The 19,818-nt window shown below is 44.6% G+C and overlaps 1 protein-coding gene across 2 annotated transcripts in view; it reads right to left on the bottom strand.

Moving 5' to 3' along the window:
• Positions 1 to 14,175, bottom strand: part of LOC144798443 (cytochrome P450 2D17-like) — a 670,897-nt gene extending 656,722 nt beyond the window's left edge. For both annotated transcript variants that reach the window (XM_078669319.1, XM_078669317.1), the window contains exon 1: positions 13,911 to 14,175. In XM_078669319.1, the coding sequence (XP_078525445.1) occupies positions 13,911 to 14,075 (165 nt within the window). In that variant the 5' untranslated portion in view covers positions 14,076 to 14,175. The remainder of the gene's footprint in view (positions 1 to 13,910) is intronic.
• Positions 14,176 to 19,818: the final 5,643 nt, after the last annotated feature.

The raw sequence follows: 19,818 nt of genomic DNA on the forward strand, positions 1-19,818 counted from the left end.
TTAGCTTGGTTAGTATATTAACAGCCCCTCTATTTTGTCATTAGATGAGGTTTACAGACCACTCCTTGGTTGTCTCCGTACCCCTGTCCTGAAGAAGACTCGCAGGCCAAGGTCCTACTACCCTAAGTGCCACAAGTCGAGTCGAAACGTCGACGACCATATACCTACACATCTGGACCCATCCACTATTTCATGTTCAAACGTGCCAAAAATACAATCTGTGATTGTCAAGAAATGATGTAAAGGTATCTGTATGTTTTTCTCCTCTGAGGCGGAAGCCGGAGGAATCTTGTGCTCTCTTGTGCTCTCATTAATTTGCTGACTTCGAGGTTGTTATTGATTGAAATAATAACAATCTTTTTAAAAACTGTAACATATTTTAATGGTGAGCTTTTAAATTCGTGTCCCCACCTTGGTGCGAGATTACTTCGCCCGAGGCCGATTTGTACCACATTTCACAGCGCCGCCGTTACCAGGCGCTGGTAACTTCATTCAGCAACTTCAGGCGCCATATTGGGTAGGGAAGGCTGGCGGGATAGATCATCGCCCCTCCCACCCACCCAACCATGGGTATAAACGAAAGATCCGCCAGACCGCGCAGCGCGCGGGCGCGCCGGCGGCGCGCCGGCGGCCCGCCAAAGGCAAGCCCGTCTGCGCCCGTCCGCGCCAAGACCGCGCCAAGCGCTGGACATGCTGCACAAATCTCCCCCTCTCTCAGGTATGACAGTAAGGAATTGCTAGCCTACCGGCCCAAAATAGTCAGTGCATGTGAGGGTTGCTTTCCTACTGACCAACTTTGGGGTCCTTTTTCATGTCGTAACTGTAAATGGACATCTTCTTGGTCACACTCCGATGTGCCTACAAATACCATCTCATTGCAATCCAGATGCTCTAATTATAAGGGAGGTTTGATAAACGCTCGCTCATTGTGCTGCCACAGTCAGGATATCCACAACTTAATTATAGACTCAGATCTTGATTTCCTTTTTGTAACGGAAACATGGCTAAACGACTCCTCTAATCCAGATCTCGTCACCGCCCTCCCGCCTGATTTTACAATTTTCAGGCGGGATAGATTAATCGGCCGAGGAGGGGGAGTGGCACTTATCATAAAAAAATCTTTTAAGTGTCACACCTTTGACCTTAGCCTCCATAAAGGAATCGAGAGCATTGGTTTTTCGATTAGCCTGAATGCCTCTACCTCTTTTTCTGGTGGCTTGATATATCGCCCTCCCGGCAATGCTACCCTTTTTCTTGATTCTTTGGGGGATACTCTAGGGCAGCTTCTGCTACGTTACCCTCATTTCACCCTTATGGGAGACATGAATCTTCAATTGGAATCTCCTAATGATGCTCATGCTACCTGTTTCCAGCAGACCCTGGATATCTTTGGACTAAAGCAATTAGTGACCTCACCTACCCATTTAGCCGGACATACGTTGGATGGTATCTGTTCCAACCTTGACGCTCTGACCACCTCTGCCCCCATCCCACAAATCTGGACTGATCATAGTTTCATCCCCTTTGAAGTCCGTCAGTCTGAGCAAGCTAAATCATAAAAAATAAGACAACAACCCATTACTGATATAAATTGGAGAAAGGTGATTGACAGTATTAAGCCTGACTCCCCTTTATTGACGAGAGCACCCAAGTTGTCGGGGGACGCGTCTACGGACTCCCTTAACTTCCATGCTTGGATGGATCAAATTATTGCGGAAAATACCCCACCTAAAGGTTGTCATGATAAGACCACAAGGAGGAAATTAAGTGCCCCTTGGTACTCACAGGCCTTAGCAGAGAGCCATTTGCTCTGTAGAAAAAAAGAAAGGAAATGGAGGAAAACATATGATGACTCAGCTAAAATCCTCTACGTACAACAGAGGAAATTATATCTGGCCAGCATTAAATCCGCTAAGAAAGATTACTATATTAAGGCCATCAATGATGCTCAACAGAAACAAAGCATGGTTTTTTCCATTGTAAAATCTTTCACTCATCCCAAGGTTCTCCAGCCTGAAATCCCCCCTCTGCAACTTTGTGCAATCAAATTGCTGACTTTTTTGAGGAAAAGATCGCACTCATCCAGAAGGAATTTCTCCCATCTCCAGCCCCCTCGATCTTAGAGCCCCTAATGCGGGGAGTAAATAACCAACATACCTTGAGTGGTTTTCAACCAGTCTCCCTCCAACAGACTCGTAAAGCGATTCTGGCCTGTAAATCAGGAGCTCCGACTGACTCTTGTCCTCCCCGAATATTGCATCATTTAATTGATGTTGTTAATCCTAACATCAACGCGATTGTAAATGCGTCTTTAGATTCAGGAGAAGTCCCTCTAGAATGGAAAAAGGCTGTTGTCAAGCTGTGATGAAAAAGCTTAATAAATCGACTACGGATTTGTCGAACATGCGCCCAATATCGCTCCTTCCAGTATTGGGAAAAATTACGGAACAGAGGGTTTACTGTGAGTTGAAAGACTTTGTCGATGGGCATAATATTCTACATCCCCAACAGTCAGGTTTCCGTCCCAGACATTCGACCGAAACTGCCCTCATTGAACTTACAGACTCCTACAGGATGAGGGAAGGAAAGCTGTCCTCATCCTGTTAGACCTCACGGCAGCGTTCGACACCATCTCCCACAACATCCTGATTAATAAGATGAGAGATATTGGTGTGATAGATACAGCTTTGGCATGGATAAAATATTTCCTGACTAATAGGTCTCAAACTGTACCCTTGGGCCCTTACCTATCCAGCGAAAAAACTATTTCATCTGGTGTCCCTCAGGGGTCCATTTTGTGTCCATTACTCTTCAACATCTATATGGCCCCCCTAATAGCTGTGATAGAATCCCATGGGATCCTAGTCACGTCATACGCCGACGACACACAACTCGTCGTCTTGATTGACAAAAATGATATAGATGCAGAACAGAAGTTTCGGACATGCCTGAAGGAGGTTTTTCAGTGGATGAGTAATAACCACTTAAAATGCAACAGTAGTAAAACAGAAATCCTCCCGCTAGGCAAGGATCATCTATTCTGTCCCAAGGATTGGTGGCCTAATGACTCACCGGCCCCGCCTAGTTCAGTGGACTCTGCACGAAATCTGGGAGTCCAATTTGACCCGGCTCTATCCTTTGATGAGCACGTCAGGATTACAGTAGGATGCTGCTTTGGCCTAATCAAGTCACTCAAGAAGTTTTTCGACTTTCTGCCCATTGCGTCCAGAAAATCAGTCGTGGTAGCGTTAATACTATCACGGCTAGATTATTGCAATGGTCTGATGGCTGGAGTGAAAAGGTCCACATTGAGAAAATTGCAGAGCGTACAACACGCTGCTGCAAGATTAGTTCTCAAACTGCCAAGAAAATCCTCTGCTTCTGCGTCACTACAAACCCTACATTGGCTGCCCCTTCACAAGAGGATTCTATATAAGCTCTTATTGACTGCTTTCAGAGCTTTAAACAACATAGGTCCAAAGTACCTCATTAAGCGTTTTGTTCGCTATGATCCATCACGTTGCTTGAGGTCCTCGGGAGGTAACCTATCCAGGATCCCGAGGTACAAATATAAAACCAAGGGAGGCAAAACATTCACGGTCCTAGCATCAAGGGCGTGGAACATCATGCCTATAGATCTTAGACTGACTGACAAGGAGAGCATCTTCAGGAAACATCTTAAAACATGGATCTACCAGCTATCCGACAGCTTTGTAATGGCGGCAATCTAGAGCTCTACCCACTAATATACACATGCACAGCGCCAGGATGCCCCTTCCGGAGCGACAGGTTGCGCTTTACAAATACCCACATACAAATACAAATACAAATAAAATAGACCATGTAAACTATTGATGGGCCGGATTTGCAAGATTGAGACTTTGAATCAATCACGCACAAATTTCTCTACTTCCTTCTATCTCAACTCTTGGGATTACCTTCCCAGTCACGCACTTTATCTAGAGCACTTTCTATCCTTTGCACGTTCCTTCTCAGGAGCAACCAGCTATTTTTTAACGAGTTTGACTGAAATTTATGAATTATAATAAATTGATTGTGTTTTTCATAAAACATTGAGCGGCTACACATCTTTTTCACTTTAACCTTATGGAGGTATTGCTTCCCCAGGAGCAGAGAATTATTTCAAGCTCACATAAAAAATGAAATGATAACTTAAATTTACCTCAGTGATTGATTGGTTTGAGGACCATTGTTAACCTATACCTGATCCACAAAGTCGGCACCAGGCATTTCCCCAGTCATCCCACGCTTGTAGAGTTTTGGGGTTATGGGGTTACTGACCTTCTCTAGCTCTTTTTGCTGGTGCTCATACTCATTTTCTGCCAGCTGGTAGCTCTCCAGCCAGGAGATGGTCTGGTTACATTTGTCCAAGATCTTCTTATTTGCTGATCTTGTCTTTAAGTTTGTAGTCCTCCACAGTGCTTTTCATGTTGAAGGCATAGGATTCAACTGGGTTCTTGGCAGCAGCCTTCTCTCTCTAGGCTTCATTATCTGCTTTGTATCTCTCTGCCTCCTGCACCATCCTCTCGATCTCCTCTTTGATAAGCAAGCCCTTGTTGTTGGTGATTTTGTTATATTTGCCTGAACTCTTGTTGACAGCAGAGACATTCAGGGTGCCATTCCACCACTCACCTACCTCACATCCATGAGCTAATCATTCCTCTGACTGACTTGTATACAGAGAATCAATTTTTTAGCTCAAGGGCAGCACGTTGCTAATATTGATATGGTGCTTCTTGCCACAGTTCGTCAATGGGAAGTTGTTCTAAATTTCAGTTCAGTTGAGGGCATACTGCTCTCCATTTTGGAAAATGCTAGATGGATGAAGATGGCTGGTGAGAAAAGGGTGCCTCTGCTACTGAGGAGCAGAGGAGGTGTAAAGAATGTGACAAGATAAATGCAAAGAAAGAGTGGTTTGACACAAAGAAAGCTCCAAAAATAACCAGAGTAAGCTTGGTGAGGTGGAGGGCACATCATCTATCTGCACCTATTAACATATTGAGATAATATGCGATTAGAATGGAGTTTTTGGAGAATTGCTTTATTCTTTCATATTGTCAGTACTACATGGGGGATGGAGGTGACAAGAGGGTAGGCTGATAATGGGTTGCAGAGCCTCTTTTTTTGGTTTTGGTTTTGGTTTAGAGACTCCTGAACTTACTTTAATGGATTTTGGATGTAACTTGCAAAGCCATTAGCTTCTTGAGCTCCATGACCTTCAGCCATTGGCATTAGACATTTTCAGGCACATCATTGATCATCTCACCATTTTTCTCTTGTCTGTTTCACTGGGACCTCCAGCGGAATGCAAGGGTGACTGTTTTTGGGTCAAAGTCTTTCAGACAGCAGAGCTGTCTGGTTTGCCAACAACATCTTGGGGACATTTGGAGAGGTTCCCCAGAAATGCACTCCACCCATTGCTTACCATTGACTTTGTGGTTTGTAACTCACAATTCCTTTGTGTTAGAAATGGGGTCTCTAGTTGGAAATGGCTGGCGCCAATGACAAAATAGGGACCCTTACTTCTAAGTCAGAGTAAGGGGGCTACACCCTTTGATAACCCCTGCTCAACCCTGTGGTAACGTAGCATGAGCAGACAGGCTTATCTCAGAGGCGGTGTGTGAAGCATTTATGACCATACGTAACACAGTGAAAACACTACAAAGGGAAACCACACAGGAATTATAAAAATAAGGGTTTTTATATAGGCTGAGCACAAGACCCAAAACAACAAAAATCCACAATACAAGTAAATAGGAATATTCTCAAAATGCTGCAAAGTCACTCAAAACATGCGAAACGAGTTCCGTTCAAGGCAGGGCTCTATGCCACCCGATATGCACAATGTACCTGACTTTAAGGCGCAAAGAAGCACAACCTCGCGAAGAAGCTGAAGCAATGAAATGTGGGCACAGAGCGGCCACATCTCTCAGCTGCAGCGGCCCACACCACCGTGCGATGGCGATGACTCTCAGGCGTGATGAAAAGGGCGGGCACCCAGCAGCGCAGTGCGGAGCTTCGGAATGCCGCTCCCGGCTGCAGCGGCCCACAGCATACGATTACGATGACCCTCGGACGGGGTGAAAGGCGGGCACTCAGCGGCAACAGCTTTCAGCTGCAGCGACCCCCACGGGTGATGAAGATGATTCCTCGATGCGCAGGGAACGCGGGCACCCAGCGGCACAACGCGGAGCTTCGGGATGTTGCTCTCAGTGGCGGCGGCCCACAAGCAAGTGATAGCAATGAGTTATTGATGCAAAGAGGATGCAGGCACTCAGCGGCACAACGCGGATCTTCGGGATGTCGCTCTCAGCGGTGGCGGCCCACAAACGAGGGATAGCGATGGTTTTTTGATGTAAGGACAGGCGGGCGCTCAGTGGCAACAGCTCTCAGCTGCTGCGGCCCGCAAATGCGATCACGACTATTCTCAGCCTGCGTTCTCTGGCATTAACACAGAGGCCCTGGGATACTCGGCAGGAGCCTCACCTGCAGATAGAATTCCTCCCAAAGGAATTTGGAAGGCTGGTGGGGGAAGTCTTGTGGTCCTGAGACTTCGGCAGGAGGCAAGCTCAATTCAAGCCCTTCAGCAAGATTGATGAAAGCTCAAATTTCTTTCCCCTCTCTTCAAGTCCAATGGTAACCACTGCAGGCCAACCCCAGAAAACAGCACACTGGCTCAGGGGCAATACAAAACTCCTTCAGCTTCCCTGGTTACACGGAGAGAGGTTTGTCTTGACATCCAGAAGTAATACAAATTGTAGGAGTTTCAGCACAGATATTTATACCCCAAAAGTATTTGTTCTCGAAAGTCACAAGTTACTGATCCCAGCCAGAACCAGTTCTATGCAGTCCTGGAGCACTCTGTTTACAAGGCTGCAGCCTTCCTTTCAGAAAAAGGGGGTCTGCCATCAGACGCACAGTAGGCGGTGGAGCCAGCATTCACCTTCCCAGGCACAGCCCTATTCAGGTCAAGGAGCTACCCCTCCCCATACTTCAAATGCAGATCCCTCTATTCAACCCAGGTCTGAGTCAGCCTGCCCTGTCCCTCTAAAACCAGACAGCCAATACACATAGCAGCAGAGCACACAGGAAGGTTTAGGCAAGGAAATACCTACTTTCTAAAAGCGGTATTTTCAAACACAGAATATAAAAATAATCTTCACTAAAATATGTACTTTAATATTCTGAGCTCAGGCATACTAAATTCGACTTTCCTATCATGTTCCTTGGGTCAGTTAGGATTATAGGATGTAATAATCAAACTACCCAGTCTGGCCTATGGGAACAGAGAGCTTTGCAATAGTGAGAAACGAAATTGAGGCTCATTCACTATCAGGACATGCTACACATACCACGGCATGTCCTACCTTTCACATACAATGCACCCTGCCATAGGGGCGACTTATACGATGCCAAGGGAAGGTTTAGGGACTGAGAAATGGGTTCACTTCTCATCAAGATGGCAGTTCTGGACTGGGCACAGACTCTGCAATGGCAGGTCTGAGACACATTTCTCAAGCTGCTTCTGTGGGTGGCGCAATCTGCACTGCAGGCCCACCAGCAGCATTGGATCTACCAGCCCTGGGCACGCACGGTGCACTATACTAGGGACTAACAGGTAAATCAAATGAGCCAATTATGGAAATACCAATTCATACAGTCAATTCACAATAGGGAGCATTCGCGCTGTGGCACTGAATGGCAGTGGCACAGCGCCCAGAGCATCTAACACCAGCAAAAACAGAGGAAACAAAAGCGAAAAATGGAAGGGAGACCCACGCCAATGGTGCCAGGTCTAACACTTAGGCTCTGTTTGCTGGCTTTATTTGTTTTAGGCTGTCCAACTTGAGTTTGTCCCTTTCCTTTCCCAAACATTAGGGGAGAGGAGTTGGCCTAACGGCTAGGGCGGTCGACCTCGAATCTGGGTAACTGGGTTAGAATTTAGGCAATGATGCTGAACATCCTGTGATTCTGGCCAAATCACGTAATCTCCCCATGCCTAACAAAAAAACGAATGTGTCCTCATGTAACGCAACTGGTGCTACGTAAAGCGATCGGATACCCGATTCGGGTCAGGTTTGCGCTATAGAAAACTCTGTAAAAAAAAAAAAACCTTTTTTGTGTATTCTTCCACTTTTACACAATTTCTTGTTCTTATCTTGTTGCATTTGCTGTGCATTCAAAGACAGAGCTCAAATGTCAGGGTCTGCCTTCCAGCAATTTTGGTGTTTCTTTCTCTGACTTCAAATTGAGAGGATTTATGGGACAATCATGCTGGATACTCTGGGTATGCTGTACCATGTTAATTTTTTTTCTAGCACAAAACAAAATGTAAATGTCTGTAAATTAACTGAGCAGATATTTCAGAATATGGAAAGCACGAATAAAGCATGCTTTTTGATAATTCAGAATGTGGTGGAAACAAATATTTTAAATCAATCAAAACAAATCATTACATCAGGTGATGACATTTCCACACATTATCATTTGTGTGCTGTATACTTTTATCAGTAAAACTGTATGTCAGTGAAGATGCAATGGTCATTCCAATTGAAGATGTGTTGTCTGTAAAAGCAGTGCACTACCACACCATGCCTACTCGACCATACCCAACTCCACTCTACTCTGCACCACTCCACAACTTTGCACTCTACTCTGCACCACTCCACACTACGCCACTCCACACAGTGTCACTGCAATATACTCTGTACCATTCCACACTATGCCATTCCACTCCACAAGGAGTCTCTGCACTCTACACTACTCCACTCTGTGCCATTTACTCGACGCATCTCTACTCTACACCACTGTACTCTATACCAGTGCACTCTACTCCACACTACTCTACTATGCACCACAGCACTCTATGCCAATTAACTCCACCTCGAAACAATTTACTCTACGTCTCTCCATTCCACTCTGCACTGCTGCGATCTACGCCACTGCATTAAGCATCACTGCACTGCACACCAATGTACTGAGCACCACTGCACCCAACTATACGCCACTCTGCAACACTGGGCTCTACTGCCTTCTACCCCACTATACTTTACTCCATTGCATTCTACATCACTTTCCTCTGCACCAGTCTATACCACTACACTCTGCTACAATGCACTCTACGCCAATCAGCACCATTCTGCTCTACGCCACTCTGCTCTGCGCCACTGCACTCTACTCTGGATAAATCCATGCCACTGCACTCTATGCCAGTGCATTCTGCGCAACTGGACTCTGTGCCAGTGCACTCTGAACCACCATACTTGGCACACCACTATAATCTGTGCACCACTCTACTATATGCCATTCTAATCTACTGTGCACCACTCTACTCTGCCAGTACACTCTACCCCATTCTACTATGCACTCTCACTATTGCACTCAACTCTATGCCACTCTACGCAATATATTTTCTAACCCAACTTTCTGAATCATCTCAAACTTCTTTCTAATACTCTTTCCAATGCACTACCCTATTTCTCACCATATACCTCTATCAGTATATTACACCCACTCTCTCATTTATCCCAACCCAAACCCCATACCACTAGATCCCCCCCAAAAACGTTCTAGACTCTCCCTTACTCTACCCCTCCTTGCATCATCTGACACCTCTTTACTATACCGATCCCCAAAACAAACCTTTCTAAACTCTTCCCTCTGACTCTTCCCCTCCACAACCCCTTCACTCTCCTATCCCTCCACTATCCTTTTCAATCAAAATAACAGACTGACATGGTCACTTCTCAAATTTCATTTTCCACTATACTCATTTGCCATTAATCCTGTATGGGTGCTACTGTGTGGGTGCTACTCGCCAAAAAAGCGTTTCAACACCTCATCAGAGGTAAGCAAGCATTATATAAATGCAAACCTTTTTCCCTCTTCTATCCCTCCGCTACCTTTCTCTTTCCAACTGAATAACACATCCACCACTCAAACTACTTTCATATTTCACTATACTTATTTTCAACACTAATCCTTTATGGGTTCTAGAGTAGCGTGCTGGTCGGCAATAAAGCGCGTCAACACCCCATCAGGGCTACAAGCACTATATAAATGCAAACCTTTTCCCTTTTCTACCCCTCCCCAACCCTTCTCAATCCAAATGACTGATTAACATATCCACCATACAAATTACTTTCATATTCACTATACTAATTCAACACTAATCCTCATGGGTTCCAGAGTAGAGTGCTACTCACCCCAAAAAAAAGCCCTTCAAACCCCATCAGGAGTAGCAAGTGCTATATAAATACAAACCACTTTCCCTCTTCTATCCTGCCGCTACCCTTCTCTATCTAAATACCTGAATAACATATCCACCACTGAAATTACTTCATATTTCACTATACTAATTTTCAATACTAATCCTTTTATGGGTTACGGAGTAGCGTGCTACTCGCCAGAAAAGCACTTCAACACCCCTTCAGGGGTAACAAGTGCTATATGAATGCAAACCTTTCTCCCCTTCCATCCCTCCGCTATCCTTCTCACTCCAAATAACTGACTAATCCCACCACTCAAATTACTTTCATATTTCATCATACTGATTCGCCACTAATCCTTTATGGGTTTCCGGAGTAGCATGCTACTGCCCAAAAAAAGGGGCTTCAACACTCCATCAGGGGTAACATATATACCCTATATAAATACAAAACCTTTTTTCCTCTTCTATCCTTCCGCTATCCTTCTAAATCCAAATAACTGACTAACCTATCCACCACTTTAATTACTTTCATATTTCACTCTACTAATTCAACACTAATCCTTTATGGGTCCCGGAGTAGCGTGCTACTCGCCAAAAAAGTGCTCTGACGCTTCGTCAGGGGTAGTAAGCACTATATAAATGCAATAACAATACAATACAAAACAATACTACTCCACTCTATGTCACTCTAATTTATTCTGCATCACTGCATACCACCCCACTGCACTCTACACCTCTGCACTCTACCCTGCATCACTCCCCTCTACCCTGCACCTCTCCTCTCTATCATGCACCACTCCACAATGCATAATACCATTCCACATAATGGAGTCCATCACATGCAATCTCACTCTACATATTTCCATGACAGTTAATATCATTTAATTAATATCCACATAATTCCACAGCACACCATGCCACATATTTCCACTACACAACTTCACACACAACTACACAATTCCACAACACAATATTCCACAACAAACAATTCAAGAACAACCCATCTCTACCTCGTACTTCCACCAACCCTGTCATATCTCTCCCACACACCCACTGCTCCTCTCCTCGCCCCCGCACACTACCACTACCCCCTCTTATCTCACAATTGCACTGCACCCCTCTCATCCATCCCTCTCACTCCCTGTCTCCTCTCTATACTGCATGCTTACACATACTACCTTACTATACCTCTTCATGCTGTGCACTTTTCCACCTCCCCGGGTTCCCCTCCCACTCATCCCTCTCTCTTTCTCTCTCTCTCTCTCTCTCTCTCTCTCTCTCTCTAACTCTCTCACACACTCTTCCCGCCTCTCTCACAACTCTTTGATCACAGTTTCATTCCCAGCCTTTTCAAGATTACCATCCCGCAAAGCCACACGCTCCTTCTCTTCTTAGGGTGTCTTCTTTATCCACAGGAGCTTCCTCTTTATGCATCTGTGATCAGCCATCTCCTTCTTTCTCTCTTTCTCACATAATCTTTCTGCTCATCTGTCTGGAGTTCTTTCACCGCTTCGTGCACAAATTACCTATCCCTCGCTATCTTGGTTTCCATCTATTCTGTGCAGCGCTTATCCCTATCAATTCACTATGCCACATATTTCCACTACACAAATGCACTGCACACCACACAATTCAAACCCACCCAATTCCACAGCTAACAGTTCCAATTCCACCCACATAATTCCCCTCAAAACTCCATACATCCACTCCAAACAAAAACTTACATAAAAGACATTGTCATTTACAACGCCAATAGCTCTAGCCCTGGCAAATGCGAGACCTATTGCATTGCAAATGCTTGTGTTCAAAAGCTGTCTTCACAAACCTTTAGAATGTGTTTACGGTCTCAATTCTGTTGCCAAATCTGAAACGTGACAGCGTCAGGGGTTAGCTTACATCACCGCCCGGCCTACCAATGGTAATGTAAAACTACTATTATCCTTTATGTATCGCTTCATACAACAGCCTGCCCTTTCTATTCGCTGCAACCAACTGGGCAGAGATTTTCCAGAAGTGTCTTCGACCTAAAGAGCTCTCTGGGATGCTGACCTTCCCAGCCAAAACATCATTAAAGTGTTGTCAATGTTTAGAGTTTAGTCAGCTGGCTTTATCTGCAGTTGGTTTCTTTTTTGTGTTTCTTGAGAAAAAACAAATTGTATTTCTTATGCTAATGTGACATTTCATTCAAGCTAGTAAAATGCTAGGCAGACATAAACATATCATTTTCTAGACATGTTTTGTTTTTTTGGTTATTTTCCTCGTATTTTCATAATAGGGTTGAGGCATGTCCGTGAGTGGCACTTGTATGAAGCCCTTGAAACTGAACAGTGCGGAGATAAAAAAATAAAAATAAAAATAAATGATTTTGTATAACGCAGCTACTTGTGTACGGAAAGACGGCAAGTACATGTACTTCCGTTCACCCTGATGGGATGCTCATATGAATGTGCCTCGCATCCCACTAAACGTGCGCGTTTGTGTCAACGAAATGTCTGCCTCACCCATATTCCCAGTTCCATAAACTTGCGGTGTGTTGTCGTTTTCTGGCGCGCACCGTTGGTACATGGGCGCAGCATGCGGCTGAGATCTGCCTCACAGTACTGTGGTGAGTGAACAAGTGCACGCAGCCCTCTCCCCGGCAGCCTTTTCTCCGCACCCAGAAATTATGACACTGAGTGGCTGTGTGCTTGAACCTAGAGTGGCTTAATTTTGGGGAGCGTGGCCTGAGAATATGCCAGGTAGGCTTGCGAGACCTGAAGGAATTCCTCGTAAACACGAAACCTTTCTTCACCGAATTCAGTCAGTAATATAGTGTGTTTATGTATATAATCTACTTTACTTGTTTCGCTCCTGATTGTTAGTGAATTTAAATACACGCCATGGGTTGGGCCCACGTGCTGCTAAAAAGTTGAACCCTTTGGCTTTAGACTAAGGTCTCTTTCCCCCACGCCTTCCTCAAACTCCCAGGAGCACAAGAACTAAAGCACTTCAGATCACACCTCGCTTGTTTGTCCCCAAAAAACCTCCTCAAGCCAGTGCATGTCTTATTCATTATTCGCCCTCCCTTATCCTTGTTGAATGTCCCACGGGATCAACAATTAAGTGTTATTGGGGCGTTCCCTGCTAACCTCTGCTACTGCCCTGTGGCCTTTTAAGGAACCGCCTGCCCTATCTGGTCAGCGTCCTGCCCTGTCAGCGTCCTGCCCTGTCAGCGTCCTGCCCTGTCAGCTTCCTGCCCTGTCACCTTCCTCCTGCTCTCCGTTGTCCGAGTCTGTGCCCCTACACCAGCCATCCTGCCCTCCATCGTCCGTTGTGCTGCCACTTCCCCTCCCTCCTGGCCTTCACAGTTTGTTGTTCTGTCACACACTATGTCACAAGCCCCGCATAGCTGGCTTGCTGCCCCTTATGTCGATAAAGGATGAACATTAAAATGAATTTACTTCACAGCTCTCTCGCCTTGTCTGCAACATGATTTGCACTCTGCTCAGAAGCGTAGTTATCAATAGTGCAGTAGGTGCAGTGGCACCACGGCCCAGGAGGGTGAAACACCTTCGGTACCCAAATGATGGCTACTTTATGCTACCAAACAACATTATCCTTGCAAGCACGAGGGCCCCTTGCACCCTCACTACACCATTGATTGACTCTGTTTGGATGAAGTGAGGCAGAGCATACTTACTGTGTTCAAGTCCTTCAGCGGATCCTTAGCGTTAAACTGCAGTAGGTTTCCAATGACAGGCAGAGTCCATGGTCCAGGGGGGAATCTGCTGGGACGGGCTACGTGCCAAAACAGGAAAGACAAAACCACTGCGACAAGCAGCATCAACGCCTCAATAAAGTCCATGGCGACTCAGCATAGAATGCAAAGTTTTGTGCAGCTTGCAGGCTTTGTAAGACTGTTTTGTTGGGACTCAACAGCACTTTCTTCTTCCAGCTTAGCAGGCTCGACTATAATCATGAAACAGAGGCAGTTTCGTGTAGTCATCCTTCCCACTGCTCATTTAGGAGAGGCGTAGCTTTGACTTGTCCGCAGGCCTGCACGTGATTGCAATAAGGTTTGGCAGACAAGTGTTGTTCACCCACGTGTGTTGTAATTGCTGTTTGAAATTTCACCTCAGTAACAGAAATATTGTGTTTCAAAGCACTTTTTAACTCTCGCCTTCTTGCATTTCTCTCTATTTTTAGGATTTACATTTTGGGCTTATGCTGCCTCTACTTCTTCCCCCTGCCCTATGTATTCAGCTTGATGTCCTGCCACATCCCACTGCTCTCCATTGTCGGAGTCTCTGCCCCCACCCAACCACCCATTTTGTTTCAAAACCCTTTTTAATTCCCATCTTCTTACATTTCTCTATATTTTCAGGCATACACTTTAGCAGTTTAGTACTGCTGGAAGTAAACCATGTAAAAAACAATGCTGTATTTGATTGCATTTACCTGTGAGAACAAGCAGCTGCAGGAGAACCATGAAGAAACAGTCACCCTGAATTTCATAAAGCGAGTCAGAGCTCTCCCCCAAGTCATTGTTGAATAAAATGGTACAACATTGTATTGTAAAGCCAAAGATAAAATAAATTGAATAAAAATCAACTTGTTTTACACAGGTTTTAAAAGTTAGTCATGAAATAGTTTAAAACTTTCATGGTGTGCTAAGGGAATCCACACTAATATAACAGTGAATGGTAGGGGTTTACCTATCAACCTCCACCACTTCACTGCGCCACCGCTCCACCTCTTCTCATACACTGATAATATCTTTGTGAGTACTTTAAAGAGGGGCCCATATATATGCTTAACAAACTGTGTTGCACTCAGATTACAAGCTATTTCCTGAGAAAAAAAATTGAACTGAACTTGGCACAAAAATAATGAAGTTGATAAAGTGAACTACTATGATATAAAAAAAACAGTCAAATGTATTATTATCAACAAATGACCTCCTTTCTGATCTCACTACTAATGTCATGTTACTTACCAGTAACCTTCATTACTTCTGGTCCCATTGTCATCATCCCATTCATCACTAATGTACTGTTTCCATGATCCCTGATGGAACAGGATTGTCATGTTCGCTCCTTGGTAAGAGGGGTTCATAGTGGCACTGTGAGCTAGCCGGTCTACAGGCGAACATATCCGTTGGGGGTGTCTGGAATCAGTCTGGACACCAATCCCATAGTTTATGTTGTCTAAATGTGCAGATCCTTTATAGATTTATAGGAACTACACTTCATTGCGTCACCAACTTTGGTTTGGTTTTTATTTAATGGTCAAATCTGAGTGTTTCAGTCGTGTTCTTCTCAGAGACCCCAACTGACATTTACCCAGACACATCTGGAGTGGGAAGGGAAAAAACTGCTGCAGCTGAGTAGGCGTATCCTATGTATTGGCTGTACGTTTATTCAAGCTTGAAGGATTGTAATTTCCGACATAGTGCATAAAACCTTATCTCATTTTCCTTGAAACACTTTCAACAATGTCTGTCGAAGATAACACTGCACTGGCATTACAGGCGAATGAAGCGGATATGGAGAGCAGGAAGGTGCTATTGATGGCGCGCCGAGTTACCTGCTCAATTACCATACTCACCTGGGCCCACAAACATACACAATTTGAATAGGTAACCCTGCCTTTACTCTCTTGCCTTTCAGGATTATATTTTTCTAGGACTTATACCTTTACACCTTTGACTTACCAATCCTTGTCACCTGTGCAATAAGTCCTAAAGGGATCAAAGGGGGTTAGAATAATAGGTAGAATAATAAACGTTTACCTTTTCATTAAATAACCACAGAGTCGAGAAAGTTTAAACACTTTATCTATGAAAATTCTTAAATGTCAGAGTTCATACAAGCTCAATCAAAAGACTTCTCAATTAGAAAAATTAACAACCAATGCAAAGATTTGTAAAAATATTACGAGATCTCCTTTGGGTATTGATATTTGGGAAGGGTAAGAAAAGGAAAACGGTACAAGGACATACCCACACAGATTTATATTTACCTAGAATGGTGTGAAGACCAACCCTGGCCACGGGTTGGGGAAAGAAACGGTAAACAACGTTTACAACGAAATTTTTACAACGCACTACCATTACAACGCAAACCATTACAACGCAATGCGCTGGGGGGCGCTCTAGGATAGGGAATACGTTTAATTTTCTATCCAACACCTTCCCTACTGTCCACGGGGACTGGAGTTGGAATAGAAAATTATACTTACCACTATCCAGCACCTCTAAGCGCTACGCGTTGTAAAGGTATGCGTGGTAAAAGTATGCGTTGTAACGTCATACATCCGAAAGAAACAGGACAGCAGGTCAGAAGGACAGGACAGGTGCAGCTTAGGACAGATGAGGACCAGGACAGGACAGATGTGGGTCAGGACAGGTACCCTCAGCTATGTGCAACGCCAACGTCACACCCCTCTCTGCAGCTATCAGTTGGACCCCGATTGGGTTATAGATTCTTCCACCTCCGCTGTTATCGAATCTTCTGACAGAGTGCTCCACCAGCACCTCTGCTCTCGATCTCCTACAGCATACGTTGGGTCAGTGACAGGTCAGCCACTCGGACAAGTCGGACAATCTAACTAACTAAGCCTACCTTAGTTATACCATTTTCCAGGGCAGTGTACCACCCCCGTGTTGCAAATTTGTGTATTTCGTTGATATGATTGGTCAGAAAGCGAGGAAAGGTCATCACACCATACCAGAATGAGATAATTTCCATTCAATATCATGGATCAATGTTCACACCCATAATTTACTTTCCCATGATTTTATTCTACCCAGCATTACTGTAGCAAAAGATATACAATTTATAACATTTAATATTTTTCTCTTCCTCTGGAGAGTTCACGAGGTGAGGTTCCCAGGCGCATCGCAGGCAAGACTGTCACTGGCATGGGTTCAATGCCATTGCTTGAGGACTCTTGTATTTCCGATACATGCGCAGTGGAGACTTCAATATGGCGTTACAATTCACTCTCCAGGCACAAATACGAGCTAATCATAAAGTCAAAGAAAGACACATTAAAATGCGGAAATAAATGAATGCTCTGTATACCACTAATCTCTACTCTATTCCCATTACTTTAATATAACTATAGCATTAATAGTTAAGCAAAACGAACAAGTTTTATTTAGAGCAGAAGCAGGTGCTTTAGTATGTGAAACATAAAGTGGCCATCTTTAATACTAGTGCGCAGTTGCAAAGATTTCCCACCAGAAGCGAAAGACGTCACACCATGGAAGTGTGGCAGACGCATGCACAGAAGAGTTCCCGCGTTTTCGGCGGCCATATTAAGACACTCGGGTTACTGTTAGTAAAAGCACATAGGAAAGCTTCCCCTAGATACCTAAAATGTTGTGTGGTGCAATTATTATTAATACAAACATGTTGGTTAGTAGATTTACATATTATTTCGAGGGGGTTGAATTCATGCAAGTTTCTTTACATATGAAACCTTGCTCCATCAATCCCCTCTTTGATGGTATTCTATACCATCACTAATTATGGAACCAGACGGCAACTTTAACATTTTCCCAATTGTATTTCTTCAATTACTCTAGAAGGTCTTTTCTCATTATTCTTTTGGAAACCTTTCATTTTCTTATATACATCTCCTTTCATTTCTTAGAGCTCTATTCCATCAATTTTTCTTTTCCTCCTTTCCCCATTGACTGCATACATCTTTCTGTTTCTGCAGCATTTTCACCAAATCATGATTACTAATATCAATAGAGCTAATCCATTATTGGCATCAGTATTTTACCTACAATACTTTTTCCTACGTTAGAAAACCAACTACCTACAGAGGAGAGACCATTAGTTAGCCTCTTCCATGTACTGTCAACCTCCAGTGGTTTCAATTCTTCTTTCAAATGTGTAATATTTTTAGCATACTTCCCTATTTCAACACTTTTATCAGGAATATACGTGCAACAATGTTGCGTTGTCAGCATTCTACAGACTCCGCCCTTTTTGCCAATAGTATATCAAGAGCAAGCCGATTTTGTAAAACCATTGATCTTACCGCAACTAATTCGGTATTGATCATTGTAGGAGAGTAGGGTCTGCTTTCCTATGGTCACCCCACTTTTTGCTTTTTGCTTTACTGGTTTTCGCCTTTAATGTGGCTATGGAACTGCTAATCAGACCCAGAGCCCTGCTGTTCTTTCTATAAATCCACACCATGTACTTTAGGTACATCACCAATTGGGAAATGGGTAACTCTTATGAGTCCCTGTACAGTGTACCATAGGTACCCAGGGCATAGGTGCACCCAAGGCCTACCAGGGCTGAAGCATATCTTATGCCACCCCTGGCTGGCCATCCAAACTGACACAACTGGCTGATCACTCAGCTGGGGCAAGGTCGTGTAATCACCCCTTGCTTAGGTATAGTATTCCTATACCTACCACTATATATAGACACAAATGCACCTATAAGTCACTCCTATGGCAGGCCTTAACAATCCTGAAGGCAGAGTGCTTGGTTTTATGTGAGATGAGGCTCTAGCGTGAGCTGAGCCTGTCTGCAGCTGTCGGAATCATGTCCTTATAGCTGTTCTATGATATAGCCATACCATATACTCTTAAGTGCATTATAATCCTCGCGGTTGAATGCTAACTTTGGTTTGGCTTTATCAAAACATGTTGTGTAAGGTGTCATACACTTTGGAATACTACCCCCTCACCAGTTCTGGCGACGTGGGTAGCATTCCACCCTTCTAGAGGGAGAAGACATGTTGTTCCTACTAATCCCGGTTAAAGTTAACCAGAGCCTCAGCATCACAAAATGGATGCTGCTGCCACAGACACAAGTCTGACCTCCTGCTGCTGGGAGTCCTTCCAGCGAGGGAGGCTTGGACAATAGGTTTCCTGTCTTGGGAGGTGCTAGCACCACCCCAGGCAGACCATAGTGTATTGGGGCATGGAGGGCTGAATGAAATGAGACACTGCCTCGGGCAAACAAGGTGTCCCATACATAGTCCGGTTCAAACCGGTGCTGGGGCACTCCAGCTCCAGCTCTGGCACAAAACTGGACAAAGGGAAAGGGGTGTAACCACCCCCTTCCCTGGTCCCAACCATAGGAGGGACCTAGCAGGTAATCCAGCCCCTACATTTGGTATATAGGTAGGAGCTGAGTCCCAAGACTTTAGATTTTATCCTGACTGAAACTTGAAATGAAACTCTGGACCTTTGACGTTCCACCTGAAGATAGAAGACTGAAGAATCTCCCTTGTGGTCAAGGAGTGACCACCCTGTGTAAGCAGGCATCATCAAGCGATCAATGGTTTGCTTTGTCGACGCTCCCGCCGGAGCCCAAGCACAGAGCCTGACAAGACCCAAACTTCCAGACTTCCAATAGCCCGATCCACAACCACAGCAAAGCTGAGACCCGTGGACGCGACGAGAGACGTGGGACCGGCCATCTTTGAAAGCCAGCGAATTGCTTTCCATGCAACTTCTGAGGCACCCTCAAAGTTGTGGATTGAGGATTAAGAAGCCCCAGCCCCGAGCCCCAACTGCACCGAAGATCAGCCCTCCAAACTCCACGAGTTCTGCATGGGGCCCTTCTGCATTT

This window comes from Lissotriton helveticus, chromosome 12 (assembly GCF_964261635.1).
Source record: "Lissotriton helveticus chromosome 12, aLisHel1.1, whole genome shotgun sequence".
Classification (NCBI taxonomy): Eukaryota; Metazoa; Chordata; class Amphibia; order Caudata; family Salamandridae; genus Lissotriton; species Lissotriton helveticus.